Source organism: Pipistrellus kuhlii, unplaced genomic scaffold, assembly GCF_014108245.1.
Source record: "Pipistrellus kuhlii isolate mPipKuh1 unplaced genomic scaffold, mPipKuh1.p scaffold_m20_p_9, whole genome shotgun sequence".
Taxonomy (NCBI): Eukaryota; Metazoa; Chordata; class Mammalia; order Chiroptera; family Vespertilionidae; genus Pipistrellus; species Pipistrellus kuhlii.
The window spans coordinates 30,611,961-30,627,507 of record NW_023425595.1 but is presented as its reverse complement, the minus strand read 5'-3'; the positions used below and the strand labels follow the sequence as shown (position 1 = coordinate 30,627,507).

General features: G+C 38.6%; 2 protein-coding genes across 9 annotated transcripts in view; both read left to right on the top strand.

Annotated features, from left to right (window-relative positions):
• The window catches only part of LOC118713480 (tripartite motif-containing protein 5-like), a 73,581-nt gene that overhangs the window by 2,875 nt on the left and 55,159 nt on the right, over positions 1-15,547 (top strand). The window contains exons 1-7 of one of the 8 annotated variants that reach the window (XM_045578065.1): positions 2,326-2,816; positions 3,434-3,529; positions 4,163-4,393; positions 10,556-10,578; positions 11,748-11,848; positions 12,098-12,124; positions 12,381-12,447. The exons of 4 other annotated variants lie outside the window; for them this stretch is intronic. In XM_045578065.1, coding sequence (XP_045434021.1) covers positions 2,400-2,816; positions 3,434-3,529; positions 4,163-4,393; positions 10,556-10,578; positions 11,748-11,848; positions 12,098-12,117 — 888 coding nt within the window. In that variant the 5' untranslated portion in view covers positions 2,326-2,399 and the 3' untranslated portion in view covers positions 12,118-12,124; positions 12,381-12,447. Of the gene's footprint in view, positions 1-2,320; positions 2,817-3,433; positions 3,530-4,162; positions 4,394-10,555; positions 10,579-11,747; positions 11,849-12,097; positions 12,125-12,380; positions 12,448-15,547 lie in introns of those variants that run through there. 3 more of the 8 variants (XM_045578060.1, XM_045578061.1, XM_045578062.1) reach the window with 3 other exon arrangements.
• Positions 12,645-14,031, top strand: LOC118713487 (polyadenylate-binding protein-interacting protein 1). Its single transcript, XM_036428114.2, has one exon. The coding sequence runs from the start codon at positions 12,660-12,662 to the stop codon at positions 13,845-13,847; it is 1,188 nt and encodes a 395-aa protein (XP_036284007.2). The 5' UTR covers positions 12,645-12,659; the 3' UTR covers positions 13,848-14,031.

The following is a 15,547-nucleotide window of genomic DNA, read 5'->3' as shown; positions in this document are numbered from 1 at the left end:
CATCTCCCCAGTCCCCCACTGGATCCATTGATTACTCCACAGCCTAACACTGGTGATTAATTTTGCTCTTGGCAAAGTATTCCTAAATGTTACATAATTCACTAAGTGCCATAAGTCACTGTAGGCTCATGTGATACCAAATGCCTAGCAGTTTTCTCACACCAGCCACACTGGCATTTCCATCTCAGACAGTATGGTGCATCTTCAATGAACAGGTCATTTCCTTTACCTAATTTTTTTTTCTCTTCCAAATGCCTTATTTCCTTTATCTTCCTCAGTTTCCAGTTCAAACCTTAGGTATTTAAGTTTGAATTGCTGGACAACCTTTACCTGCCTCAATAATTGATTTCCCAACAACATACACATCTCTCTAGTAGTGTTTTTCACATCAGGATTATATATATATATATATATATATATATATATATATATATATATATATATATATATATATATATATATATAAATAAGATATATATATATATATATATATATATATATATATATATCTTAATTTACTGTTACTTTTCAAGTGGATGTCAGGGTCATAGTGGTTTAAACTCTCTGTTTAGACTCATTTCTGTGTTTATGGGTATTAGTTTAGTTGTTAGCATGTAATTCAAAAGATGAAAAGTTAGTTGAATGATCTTGCCTAATATTTTGAGATTTCTATTGCAAGTCTGAAAATTACTTCATTTGTGTTCCTGTTTTTTCAGATATGTGACTTGTGTGATCCTATGAATATCTTTATGCTATCTCCCTCCCCATCATCAATATGCATACACACCATTAGGCTCCTGTCAATGTCCTTGGCATATTTCCAGGCAAACGTGAAATTTTACTATTTATCCAAGAAGATTCCCCAGAACCTCTTAAGTTGCCTATTTGGTCTTTGATGAACCCTGTAAGGTAGTAAAAGGGATGCTGAATACATTAGAATCACTGCAACTCTGTATATTGAAAATAAATGATGTTTGTAAGACACTCTTTACTTATGTACACATCTGTTAAAGGGTTTGCTCTTGCCATTTACACAAACACATTGTCACATATTATGTTATAACTAGAGGCCCATTGAGTAAAAAGATTTGTGCAATAGGCCTTCCTTTCCTTGGCTTCCAGCACGAGTTTTCCTCTGGCACCTAGGATCCAGTCCTTCACTACAGCCAGAGTCTGCCTTCTTTGTCTTTGCTGCAGGCTCCGGCCAGAGTCTATGACCTTCATCTTTGCAGCAGACTCTGGCTGGATTCTTCAGTCTTCATCTTCCCTGGGCCAGAGTGCTACTCCTATAGATCCCTTCGCCTCCTCCTCTCTTCCCCCTCCTCACTCTCATAGCAAGCATTCTGGCCTGCCCAGCCAGTCTACACCTGGAGCAGCCATATTTGGCCTTCTACTTTACATATTCCCTCCTGATTGTCTGCTGGGCATAACGGAGTGATGGTTCACTTGCATGTTTCTATTTTATTAGTGTAGATAATGAAATTTTTTTCAAACATATAGTAAATGATCGCAATGGTTGCACTATAAATAAGCAAGTCAGAGCAGGTCTTTATGGTAAAGGAACATGAAAAGAGATAGTTAACTGAAGAATGAGAGTGAGTCCACTGATACCAGGACAGCATTGCTTGATGAGAGAAGAGCAGGTATAAATGCCCAGACCTAAAAGTGGTTTATGGATGTGTTTTCCATAGGAAAGATGAAGCAGGAGAGATGCTGGGTCACACAGACATCTTTTCTTTGTAAAAAAGACTACAGGTCATCCTTTGGTTTAGTAAAACCAAGGGACAGTAACAACCATTGCACAGATGAAAATGAAATTTGTCATGTCAGAGTAAATAAAAGTATTTAAAATTCTTATGTGCCTGGCTGGAATTTCTCAGTAATTACAGTGTCGGCCTGTGCATAAAAGGGTCAAGGACACCTCTCAGGGTTGCAGGTTTGATCACCACCCAGATCTGGGTATCTGTGGAAGGCAAGGCAACCAGTTGATCTCTCTCTCTCTCTCTCTCTGAGTGTGTGTGTGTGTGTGTGCTTGTGTGTGTCTCTCTCAATGTTTGTCTCTCATCCCCTTTCTCCCTCCTACTCTGTCTAAAAATCAATGGCAAAAATATCGAGTGAGGATTAACAAAACAATTAAAATAAATAATATTGTAATAAATAGCCTTTAAAAAAAAACAAACAAAAAAAACCACAGGCTTTCGTGCTCCTTACTTTGACTCTCTACTTTTTTCTGTTCTGTCCTTTTATATCTATTCTTGCCCCATCCTTCATTTCTACACAATTAGCAACTTTATTCTACCATTCTTACTCTGACCCTCTTTAATCTTCCTAATCAGGCAAAAATCAGTGAGCAAAAGGAGCCGCAAATCAGGACAGATAGGAGCAAGGAACCAGCTGCGATGGCTTCAGGAGTCCTGGTGAACATAAAGGAGGAGGTAACCTGCCCCATCTGCCTGGAGCTCCTAACAGAACCCATGAGCCTGGACTGTGGGCACACATTTTGCCAAGGCTGCATCATTGCAAACAATAGTGAGTCTATGATGGGCCAAGAGAGCAGCTGCCCCATGTGTAGGATCAGTTACCAGCCTGAGAACCTGCGTCCCAATCGACATGTGACCAACATTGTGGAGGCGCTTAGGGAGGTGAAGTTGAGCCCACAGGAGGAGCAAAAGAGGGATCTCTGTATGCGCCATGGAGAAAGACTCCTGCTCTTCTGCAAGGAGGATGAGAGGATCATCTGCTGGCTTTGTGAGCGGTCTCAAGAACACCGAGGTCACCAAACATTCCTTTTGGAGGAGATTGCCCCGGAGTACAAGGTAATAGACCAGGATGGAGGAAAGACAGGGCAGAAAATAGCACTTGATGAGAAATCTCAAGTTTTGTATTTGATGGTAATTATCTTGCCACCATAACTCTGAGGCCTGTGGTCACTTTTCTTCCTATGTTTACCTTCCAAGGCCTGCAGGACATTTCTGTACATTCCACACAATTACAAATGATGAGCAGTACCTAAAAGAGAATATTTTCAGATCTTGTGCTAATAGGTAGAGGTTTTTGGTACACAAAACAAACTGTCGCCATCCCTTTAGACATGAGAGGTAGGCAGTGGGTGGATTGAGACCTAAATTCTTTCCTTACTACAAGATCAAGTATTTTCTTCTAGGGCAAATAAATAAATAAATAAATAAATAAATAAATAAATAAATAAAATAAAATCTTTTTTCTCTTGAATGGTAATAGTGATTTCTATCATCTGCATGTGAAACACCACATAACCATCAGATTTCCTTCAAACCACAGATGCCAATGATCATTTTACAGTTTCTGTAAATTCTAAACTCTTTAGAGATGAACCTGAATTCTTCTCATTAATCCTCTCTTCTGATGAGGAGAGAGCCCATATCTTGACCTTGACGTGATTCTTCTCTCATAGGAAAAGCTCCAGTCAGCTCTGGACAGGCTGAGGGCAGAGCAGCAGAAAGCTGAAAAATTGGAAGATGACCTTGCAGAAGAGATAACTTCCAAGTTGGTAGGAGGAGACCCTTTCTCATAATTAACCAAGAATCTGGGCAGGACTTTGCGTTTTAGTCACAAGGAGCTCCCTTCCTTCTTGTTTTCTGACAGTTGACATGTCCAGTTTCATTGATTAACCATTTTTTTATCCTTTCCCTGATAGAGATAAACATATCACAAAATAACACAAATATTTATAGGTTGGTTATTCCATAGAGAGATTCTGGTGAGTATGGGTAGTGAATTCTATATTCATTTGTCATTATTTATAACCTTAACTATTCCAGGGAATACAGTTGACAATGGCTCATGGCTCTGTTACATTGCTCAACATAGGCTGAGGATGGGGTGGGGTGAGAAGTAATGCATGGAGGCATGACTTTACTGGGCAGCTCTGTGAGAGTTGAGCCACACCAGGTGTCCCATTTTGGTTCAGGGTTGGCCTTAATAATGTAGAGATGAGAGCATTATTTTGTAATGTGATGAAGATGAAATAATGGGAAAAATCAGCCTCCCCAAGAATTGCTCCTCTGCTTCCATCTCTCTTCCCTCTGAAAACATCTAAATCAAATCAAATCAAATATTTTCTTTTCTGGCTCCCAGTCTGCCTGACAGCCTGAATCCCTGTCTTTCTTTCTCATTTCTGAAGGATCAAACAAAAAATGAGTTGAAAAGTGTCCAGGACTCATTTGAACAACTGAGAGGTATCCTGGCCAGTGAGGAGCTAAAGGAGCTGCAAAGGCTGGAGAAAGAGGCAGCAGAAAACTTTGATAACCTGGCTCAGGCTGAGAGTGAGCTGGCCCAGCAGAGGAAGTTGTTGAGAGATCTCATCTCAGATCTGGAGCATCGGTTACAGGGGTCAACAGTAGAGATGCTTCAGGTATGACTTAGAAATAAGCCCCAGCATCTGAACTTAAGGAAAACTAAGGCTAAGTTTCCTTCTCTGCTGTGTGGCTATGTTGTTTGTGGTGTTGACACAGGTTCCATTGGTCTTTCAGTGACCCTTCCCTGCATCTGTTTCAGAGGTTATTAAAATTGTCGAATGCATGAACAACAAGAAAAAATCTTGTTCTTATTAATGTATCAATTGAAGTATAAAATTGACTGTGAAGAGAAGATTCATTGTATTCTGCAGGCCCCTGTATCTGTAATCTAGTCTAGAACTTTATTCAGATACCTCTTCATGATCCCAAAGTTGTTGTTTTTTTTCTTTTTAGAATAAGTTGAGATTTTTCTGTTCTTTCTGAATCTTCTGAATAAACAATTGTGAAAGATTGATATTATTTATTTTTTAATTATTCAGTAGATTTACCAGTTAAACCATTTCACTCTGGGCCTCTATGTTAATGGAAAAGTTTAAAATATTTTTTCTACTTGTATTAGGTTTTCTCAAGTTTTTTTTTTTTTTATATATATATTTCTGGAGTTAGTTCTTGATAATGTACATCTTTGTAGAAATTTGTCCACTCTAAGTTGTCAGATTCGTAAGCATGAAATTAGTTATTAGAATTTCTTAGAATATTTTTCATTTCTATAGTACTAACAGTAATTACTCCTCTTTTATGTCTGATTTTGTTATTATTTTTGGTCAAGTTAGTTGTCATTGGTCAAGGCCATTGAAGTTTTTGTTTTGTTTTTTTGTTTGTTTGTTTATTAATATATTTTTATTGATTTTAGAGAGGAAAGCAGAGGGAGAGAGATAGAAACATCAATGATAAGAGAGAATCATTGATTCGGCTGCTTCCTGTATGGCCCCTACTGGGGAATCAAGCCTGCAGTCTGGCCATGTGCCCTTGACTAGAATCGAACCTACCAGAACTCATTGATGCTTTTTAAGAATAAATTTTACTGTGTTAATTATTTATTTATTTATGTGTTTGTTTGTTTATTTTTAACCTTTTTATATCACAGGTTTCTGCTCTCACTTATATAGTTTTTTGTGTGTGTATATATATAAGTGCACATTCATATGTCAGAGTGTGTATGTTTGTGTGTGTGCATTGTAATTTGTTGCTATTTTCCTAGTTTCTTAAAGTGAGAAGTTTTTATTTTATTTTGTTAATTCTCACCCAAGATATTTTTTAAATAAATCTTTATTGCTCAGATTATTACAATTGTTTCTCCTTTTCCCCCCCATCTCTCTTCCACCCGGTTCCCACCACATCCCCTGCCCTTACTTCCCCTCCCCCATTGTCCTCATCCATAGGTGTACAATTTTAGGCCAGTCTCTTCCTGCACCTCCCACACCCTTTTCACTCTGATAATTATCAATCCACTCCCTTTCTTTGCCCCTGATTTTATTATATTCACCAGTTTATTCTGTTCCTCAGATTTTTAATTCACTTGATTTTTAGATTCACTTGTTGATATATATGTATTTGTTGATCAAAATTTTTATCTTTACCTTTTTATTCTTCTTCCTCTTCTTAAAGAATACCTTTCAGCATTTCATATAAAACTGGTTTGGAGGCGAAGATCTCCTTTAGCTTTTTCTTATCTGTGAAGCTCTTTATCTGCCCTTCAATTCTAAATGATAACTTTGCTGGGTAGAGTATTTTAGAGAGAGTGGAAGGGAGGGAGAGAGAGAGAGAGAGAGAGAGAGAGAGAGAGAGAGAGAGAGAGAGAGAGAGAGAGGAAAACATCATGTGAGGGAGACACATTCATTGGTTGCCTCTGGCACACACCCCAAAGGAGGCCAGGTATTGATCCTGCAACACAGTTACATACCCTTCACCAAAAATTGAACCTGGGAGTCTTTGGTCCTGGGGCTGACACTCTCACCACTCAGCTAAACCAGCCAAGGCTTAAAATAGGAATTTTGACCACAGACTTGACAGTCTTTTCTCTTATAGCTTTGAATGTTATAGTTGCATTGTTTTAGCTATATTCCATTCTTTTGGATTATTTACTTATTTGTTTTTTTATTGATTTCAAAATAAAGGGAGAGAGAGAGAGAGAGATAGAAACATCAATGGTGAAAAGCAATCTAGCCTGCCTCCTACTGGAGAAGGAGCCTAAAATCCCTGTGTGTGCCTGACTGGGGACTGCACCACAACCTCCTGGTTAATAAATCAGCCCTCAAGCACTGAGCCCCACCTGCTAGGCCTTGTTATTATGAATCAATTTAACTTTTTTTTTCAAATATTCTCTATTATTTTTACCTTAACTCTTGAAACATTTGAAAAGGTGATGTTTAATGTACAAACACTTCGTGACTTTTTTTTTAAACTTTTGTTATTTCTTTAAATAAACCTTTATTATTCATATTATTACAAATATTCCTTTTTCCCTCCCCCCTCCTCCAATTGCTCCGCTCCACCAGTTTCCCACCCCACCCTCTGCCCTTTCCCCACCCCCCATTGTCCTCATCCATAGGTGCACAGTTTTTGTTCAGGCTCTTCCCGCACCCCCCCACTCCCCTTTTCCCCGAGAATCGTCAGTCCACTCCCCTTCCATACCTCTGATTCTATTATATTCACCAGTTAATACTATTCATCAGGTTTTTTAATTCCCTTGGCTTTTAGTTTCACTTGTTGATAGTTACGTATTTGTTGTTCATAATTTTTATCTTTATCTTTTTCCTCTTCCTAAATTCAGCAATTCATATAATTCTGGTTTGGCGGTGATGAACTCCTTTAGCTTTTTTTAATTTGTGAAGCTCTTTGTCTGGCCTTCTATTCTGAGTGATAGCTTTGCTGGGTAGAGTATTTGTGGCTGTAGGTTCTTGCTATTCATCATCTTGAATATTTCTTGCCATTCCTGTCTGGCCTTCATAGTTTCTGTTGAGAAATCAGCTGACAATCGTATGGGTGCTCCTTTATAGGTAACTATCTGCATTTCTCTTGCTGCTTTTAATATTCTCTCTTTGTCTTTTGCTCTTGGAATTTTAATTATGATGTGTCTTGATGTGGTCCTCCTTGGATTCCTTTTGGTTGGGGTTCTGCTGGCTTCCTGGACTTGTAAGTCTATTTCTTTCCCCAGGTGGGGGAAGTTTTCTTTCACTATTTCTTCCAGTATTCTTTTGGTATCTTGCTCTCTCTCGTCTTCTGGAATCCCCATAATTCTGATGTTGGTTTGCTTGAAATTGTCCCAGAGGTTTCTTACACTATCTTCAACTTTCTGGATTCTCTTATATTCTTGCTTCTGCAGAGGAGTGTCCTCTGGCTCTTTGTGTTCTAAATCTTTGTCTTGATTCTTGCGATCTTCCAGTCTGTTTTTAGGACTTTGTATAATATTTTTTTATTTCAGACAACGTTTTCTTCATTTCTTGTTGATCCCTTTTCATATCCTCATAGGTCTCATTTATTTTATCAGCCTTTTTGAGGATATTGTTGCATAACCTTATAACTTATTTTTGAACTCAATGTCCAATCTTTTCTTTTCCTCCATCTCCTTCCTTTGTGTCCTTCCTCTTGTCTGCATTTTAGTTGTTTCCCTGATTTGTTGAAATAGCTTTGTGTGCTAGGTGTTCTGGTAGAGCCCAGTAGCACAGCCTTCCCAGTTACCTGCGGTGGACAGTCTTGGTGTAGCCCTTTGTGGGCTGCATGTGCAGTCTTGTTTTAAGCCTTGCTTATTGTTGGTATCACTGGGAAGCATTGATCTCCAAGCCTTTTGGCTGTGAGGATCAGCAGTGTCTCAGCTAGGAGGGCTTCTGTACTCCGCTTGGATGGGGCGGGGTCTTGGGGTGGTGCAGACAATCTTTGGTTCTCTGTCAGTCTCGTCTTAGAAAAGTCCTATTCGCTGTGAGTTTCGGAGGATTGGCTGCAGGCACGCGCACCTCTTTGTTAAAGGCACAGATAAGCTTTGGATTCCGGCTAGTTCCTCCTTAGAGAAAACCAGCCTCTGGGAGAGCTTCTGTGCTCAGCCACAGATGGGGTGTAGTCTCAGGTTGGTGCAGACAAACTTTGTTTTCCCTTGGGCTCCTCCCCAAGTCCCGCAGTAATGGCCTCTGGCTTCACACACCTCCAAGGGATCTCTGCCCGCTGCCTGACAGTCTGGCCTCTCCCTGTCTGGGGCCGTCTATCAGAGCAATAGGCTGATTCTGTTTTCCTCTCGAATAAGAAAGCCAGCCGCGTTAGCTGTTCGCCCTCTCCACTCGCCGGGAGTAAGCCATCAGCAATCTCGATCCGGCCCTTCCTCTCCCCGGGCCGGGAGTAAGCCAGCGCCTTTTCGAGCACGCAGTTCTCCGTACCTTCACAGTTCCTGAGGTTCAGCGTGCCTTCTCTCTCCTTCCCAGATGGCAGAGCCTCCTCTCAGCTAGCTGTCTGGCGCTTCAGGGCAATGCCTCCCCTGTTTTCCAGTTCTAAATTCAAATTTGTTGTGGTAGGCTGCATTCGGGTGTCTACCCTATTGCCGCCATTTTGGTTTCTCCTGAGAAGTTCTTTATGTCTCCTTCAATTCTAAATAACAGCCTTGCTGGATAGAATATCCTAGGTTGTAGGTCTTTGCTTTTCATCACTTTGAATATTTCATACCACTCCCTTCTGGCCTGTAAAGTTTGAGTTGAGAAATTCTTAGGGACCCCCATTATATGTAACTAACTGCTTTTCTCTTGCCACTTTTGAGATTTTTTTCTTTGTATTTTTCATTTCTCACTGGGTGTTTTTCATGCTTTCTATCTCCTTTTTATATTTCCTTTCTCTTTATTGAAGTTCTTCGTCGGATAATGTATTCTGTCTCTAAGTTCATTGAGCATCCTTATAACCATTGTTTAGAATTCTGTATTTGTCTCCATTTTGTTTAGTTATTTTTTTGGGGAATATTGTCCTGATCTTTCATCTAGAACATGTTTCTTCACTAAGTTGTCTTCCCATGTTTATTTCTGTGTTTGGTGTATCTGCTACATCTTCCAACTTTGGCAGAGTGGCCTTATGTAGCAGGCTTTCCTTGGGGCCCAGAGGTGCAGTTTCTGTATTCATCTGAACCAGGTTCTCTAGGGGTGTCTAATGTTTGGGTTGTGCGTGTTTTCTTGTTGTAGTTGAGCCTTGATTGCCATTGGCACATCGGTGTGTGGGATTGCCTCTCAGGCTGAGTTGGGGGTCCATTTCATAATCTACACATGTGGGTATAGTAGCAGCCAGTTTCATTTTCCCCTTCTACAGCCTTATGGAAACTTTTTTAAAGATATGTGTTTATTGATTTTAGAGAGAAATAAATGGAGAGGGAGAAACCTGTGATGATAAACAAGGTTAGATGACTGAAAATAGAAAATTATATGGAATGAACTGTCTTGTTAGACCCTCAAATGCAGTAGATATTATAGTGTTTAGAACAGTGACCAAGTGGATATTGGTAACATAGATGAAAGTGTATAAAAGAGGAGGTAATTTGTTTGTTGAAAAGTAAATTACATAGTAAACATCTTAAGTTACTTGTTCCTGTGGCTTCTTTACTAGGCATTATAGTAACCTGAATTTAAGAGACAAAACTGAGTAATAATAAAAACTTGGTAATAAATTTTAGATATATGTGTTTTGAGTTTAATGGTGTCTCTATGATCAATTATAGATAGTGGGTGAAACAAGAAGAGACATTTGAGAAATGCCTACATTAATACATATACATTTGTTTGCTAGTACACTCAGTAGAGTGATGTGAATTTTTGAGGAATACTATAACACTCATCTTTGTTTCTACAAATTATGGCAAAATGCCTGAAAAGTAATGGTACACCACTTTACATTTGTGTTGAATAAATGAACAAAGCATGAAATATTCAAATCATCTCATGAGGAGTCTTAGGAACATGGGAAAATAACAGGGTCTCATATTTTTCTCATAAATATGTCTCATTCCCGGGTACTGGAAGCTCAGGCTGTGCTGCCACAAAGGTCAAAGTTGTTTCTATATTTTAGGAAAACACAGAACTATACATGAATATTCTGAATTATTGACCTGGGTCTTTTCTTTACTATTTTGCTTTCACATGAGAACCATCTCTATTCCCTCCAGATCAGGGGTATGGGGTGGGGAGATGTGTTGAAACTTTGTTAGTGAAAATAGCTTATTACATCATGACTTATAGTTTCTCTTTCCTTCCTAGGATGTGAAAGACACTATGAAAAGGTATGTATGGAAGACCAGAGATGGTCTTTTTGTGATGTAAAAAAAGGTTTAAAGCCATTAAAGATATCTGATGGATAATTAGAATATAAAATATTGGAACAGGCAAAAGAAAAAATTAGATGTAGTTTTATCTTAAATTTCTGTTCACGCTTATTTTGTCCATTCTATATATATTGAGAATAAACCACTTCTTATATAAGAAATTTCCTTGGGAGGAGTTACAGAGTTTGGATTAGTAGCAATTAAACATCAGATGTTTCAATATCAGACACATCTGACTTCATAAATTCTATGCACTCCGTATGCCTGTATCTAATTCAGATTTCCACATTTCATAGGTGGGAATGACTGTGGGAATGTCATGTCTTCTTTACCTACTAAGCACCCATAATTTGAGATAACTCCTTTATATTTAAATGTCTTCTCTGGGAATAGAAGATATAGTTCTCATTATTTTTCAAAAGCCAACTTCAATATCAAGGAATATTTTGGCCCTAGGAAAAACAATTGATCCATCCTATAACATTTTAAAGTCAGAATGGAAGGGCATCATCTTTGTGTCTAAATTTACACCTACTTAGCCACACTAATCTCTTTCAAGCAGATAAAATTTAGAACACTATAATATCTTCTTTTCCAAGTATTACATTTTTTCCCAGAAGCCTGAAGTCTCAGATGTAATTCTGGAGGCCTCCCTATGGGGTGTAATTTAAAGATGTTTAGCCTCCACAGACAATATTCCCACACTTGACATGTCTCAAACGTAAGCAGCTATGTTCACTTTTTTAATATTGCTGGGAGTCTACATCTACATCATGACTTTTCCTTATAATAATTTATTACGAAGTACCAAATTTTCACTTTAAAGAAATTCACTATGGCACACAATTTCATATGATTTTTAGGACTTAGATGGGGAGAAGTTAGTTATCATTTTGAAAGGAATAAACCACTCTGAGAGGTCAATGCCTATCCAAGGGCAGATAGCAGTCAACTGGGAAAGTGGATTGAGCACATTTCTTCTGGTGCTAAGGTCAGAAGTATACTCTCTCCTTTCTCAGGGGTTCATTAATAGGAGCTCAAATACTCATTGGGGTGAGTAGATAAAAATCAGTGGTTTTGGAGAGATAAAAATTCAGAGGTGTGTGGATCTATTTTGTCATCCCTAGGAGTAAGAACTTCACTCTGAAGAAACCAAAATCTCTCTCCACAAAGCAAAGGAGAGTGTTCCAAGCTCCTGACCTGAGAGGTATGCTGGAAGCATTTAATGGTGAGAAATGCTAGAGCAATGGGTGGCTGTGAGATTTTTGTTATGGTTGGGGTTACAGTTCAGGTTTTAGGTGTAGACAGAGGAGACAAAGGAAGATGGATATTATATGCTGATGACATATTCAATGGGGAATGGTCAGCTGTTTTATTCACCTCTCACTCTTCCATGTACTACCTTACAGAGACCTAATCTTTGTAATATAGAATCTTTTGCCTATACTTAATGTTCTGGATTTTTTTCTAATTTCAGAACTGACAGATATACAATGAAATTGGGGTAAGAAGAAATCACAATATCATGAAGCTACCTTGTCCTCATCTTATAGAATTTTGCATTTTATACTAGGTCTCATGTATAAAGCCATGTTTTCCCTCCCACCATACATATACATATTATATTTCTGTGGTGTGTACTGCTCAAGAACCAAACCAAATTCTTCCCATTTCCCATTCATTTTATTCTCAAAACCTCTCTGACAACGTCATAAATAAGGGTACATCATATTTCTCACTAACCTGTAATTTTTCTACAGTACACGTGACCCTGGATCCTCCCATAGATAAATCAAATACTGTCATTTCTGCGGATCAGAGACAGGTGAGGCCTGCTTTTTATTGGAGAACACTTTATTTGTATCAGAAAGGCAATTATGAGGATTATAGTGTCCTGGGGTCACCTCCTATTACATCAGGAAAACATTACTGGGAGGCAGATGTGTCAGATAAATATGCCTGGGTTTTGGGGGTGTATGGTATAAAATGTCCTGACTCCAATATGATGGATTTTGTAAAACAAGGTAAAAAGCATCAGCATGACCCGCTTTCCTCCAAGCTGCATGGAACAAAGGAGACCCCAGGAAAACATCCCCCAGCTGAATTCAGAGTCCATGATGGCTAAACCCAAGGTGGTTATTGCTCCAGTGTTAATGTCCAAGCTGTCTGGGAATGCCCCGGAATTCTACCCTTCAGGTTATTCTAACTATACCAAATCCCATGAGGATAGCTGTGAGGATTATCCCACTCTATCTAAATATGTTCAGGATTTCTTGAATCATCTTAGAGAGCAGCCTGGTAGTTTTGAAACTGAAATTGACCAATTTGCAGAGACCCTGAATGGCTGGATTACAACAGATGATGCTTTGCAAGAACTTGTGGGACTCATCTATCAACAGGCCACGTCCATTCCAAATTTCTCCTACATGGCAGCTCGCCTGTGTAATTACCTGTCCCATCACCTGACAATTTGCTCACAAAGCAGCAACTTCCGCCAATTGCTATTGCAAAGATGTCGGACTGAATATAAACTTAAAGATCAAGCTGCAAAGGGGGATGAAGCAATTAGAAAACGATTCCATGTGTTTGTGCTCTTCCTGGGGGAACTTTATCTTAAGCTGGAGATCAAAGGAACGAATGGACAGGTTACAAGAGCAAATGTTCTTCAGGCTGCTCTTTGGGAGTTGCTGAATGCCTTGTTTTCTAACCCTGTGGATGATAACCTAATTTGTGCAGTAAAATTACTGAAGTTGACAGGGTCAGTGTTGGAAGATTCCTGGAAGAAAAAAGGAAAGACGGACATGGAAAAAGTTATTCAGAAGATTGAAAATTTCATCCAGGATGCACACTGCAGGACAGATGTGAAGCAGATGCTTTTGAAGCTTGTAGATCTCCAGTCAAATAATTGGGGTAGAGTCCATGAAACCTCAACATATAGAAAAGCAACACCTGAAAATGACCCCAACTATTTTATGAATGAACCAACATTTTATACATTTGATGGTTTTCCTTTCACTGCAGCTGATCTAGATTACCAAGATAAATATCAAGAGTTACTTGAATTACTTGAAAGAGAAGACTTTTTTCCATATTATAAAGAAAATGGAAAAAAATTATCAGGCTCTGGTGATTCATACTTGGATGATAGTGATGGTGAGATGGACCTAGAGATAGAAGAAGCTTATGAAAAGTTTTGTTTGGAATTAGAGTGTAAGCAAAAAAAGTAAAATTAAATTTCAATGTATTGGTTTTATAAAGCAGTTTAGGTTATGGTGACTTAGCAGAACACAGAAAAGCAGAAAAATGTGTCACATTTATACCAAATTAAGGATGTTGAGTTATGTTACTAATGTATGCATCTTTAATTTTGTTTAATACTCTCTGCCAAAATAAACTTTATCCCCTATAACTGAAAATGAAAATGTGCACAGTTAACTCCACTGCTTTGATTGCATTAAATTTATTTTGAAATAAATGAAATGTTGAAAGTAAAAAATAAAAAGTGTCAGCATGTTTGCTCTCAGTATCAACCTAAATATGGCTACTGGGTTATAGGGCTACAGAACCATTCTGAATATAAAGCTTTTGTGGATTCTGCCTCTCTGGCCCTATGACCATACCCCTGATCCTGAGTGTTCCTCCCAGGCGTGTTGGGGTTTTCCTAGACTATGATGCTGGCACTGTCTCATTTTTTAATGTCACTGCCAATGGGTTTCTCATTTATAAATTCTCTTCATGTTCCTTTTCTCAGAAAATGTTTCCATATTTCAGTCCTATTAAATGCACTTCCCCCATGATACTGAGTCCTCCAGGCTCTTAAACCTCATACCTTCATCCAATTCTCTGGAGCGCCTCTTGTCTTGGGTGCATCTAATGAGCTGACCTCACCTGCTCCATTCTCACCATCTTTTCTGAGCTCGTTTTTCCCATTTAAATGCCCTTCATTCATCAATAGGGTGTGTAATTTGCTTCAGGTCATATTTTTCCCAAAATTTTATTTGCATTCATAGAGAATCCTCATTCATCAGTTTTACCATCTCAAGGAAAATGACTAATGCCTCATAACAAAAAGGCATGTATAGAGGTAACATGTCTACCAATTTCTACAATCTCATGTCCTTGACTCTGACTAGGCAGATGAAGGAAAGCTTTTCAAGAACTCTTATTGTATAGAAGTCATTCACTATAGAATGAATCCTCAGAGGTCTGTCAGTTTACTCATGATGTTTGTTATTCATCAAGGAGTGAAGGAGAAAATATTAAATATGTTTTTTAACTGATTTTTTAGAGACAGACAGGGAGAGGTAGAGAGATATAGAAACATTGATGAGAAAGAAACATCAAAGGACTGCCTCCTGCATGTCACCTACTGGGGATTGAGTTTACATGCAGGAAATGTACCCTGACTGGGAATTGCACCAGCAACCTCTTGATGCATCGGTTGATTCTCAACCACTGAGCAACATCAGCCAGGTAATAAGAAAATATTATAAATAATATGTACTAAGAGCGTAAGTTCTATGTCCTCATTTCTGAGTTCACATCCAATTTCTCCAAAACTGCACAGTGAATTTTGAATAAAATTCTGAATGCCAATTTGTTGTAAGTGATCCTGGTATAAAACCACACCAAAGTATCACTGTGAGAAGAAAAATGTCATTAAATATATAACATGTGTCTCAACTGAATAAATATTTTCTCCACTAGTTACTGAGAAAGCTAAGCTGTGCCAGTATCTCATGAAACAGGTTTTGCTTTCAGGGGCCCTATAGTAGTTTTTACTAAACTCTCATGTTTCAGAACCCAGTTATCTCTGGGCTGCTATCTAGCCTACTCCAGCTCTGCCAGTGTTAGACAAGCCTGTGAGTATGAGTGTGTGTGTGTGTGTGTGTGTGTGTGTGTGTGTGTGTGTGTGACTGACAATTTT

What these genes read in the sequence shown, in the direction of transcription:
- LOC118713487 (XM_036428114.2), top strand. Translation starts at nt 12,660, where the DNA reads ATGACCCGCTTTCCTCCAAGCTGCATGGAACAAAGGAGACCCCAGGAA.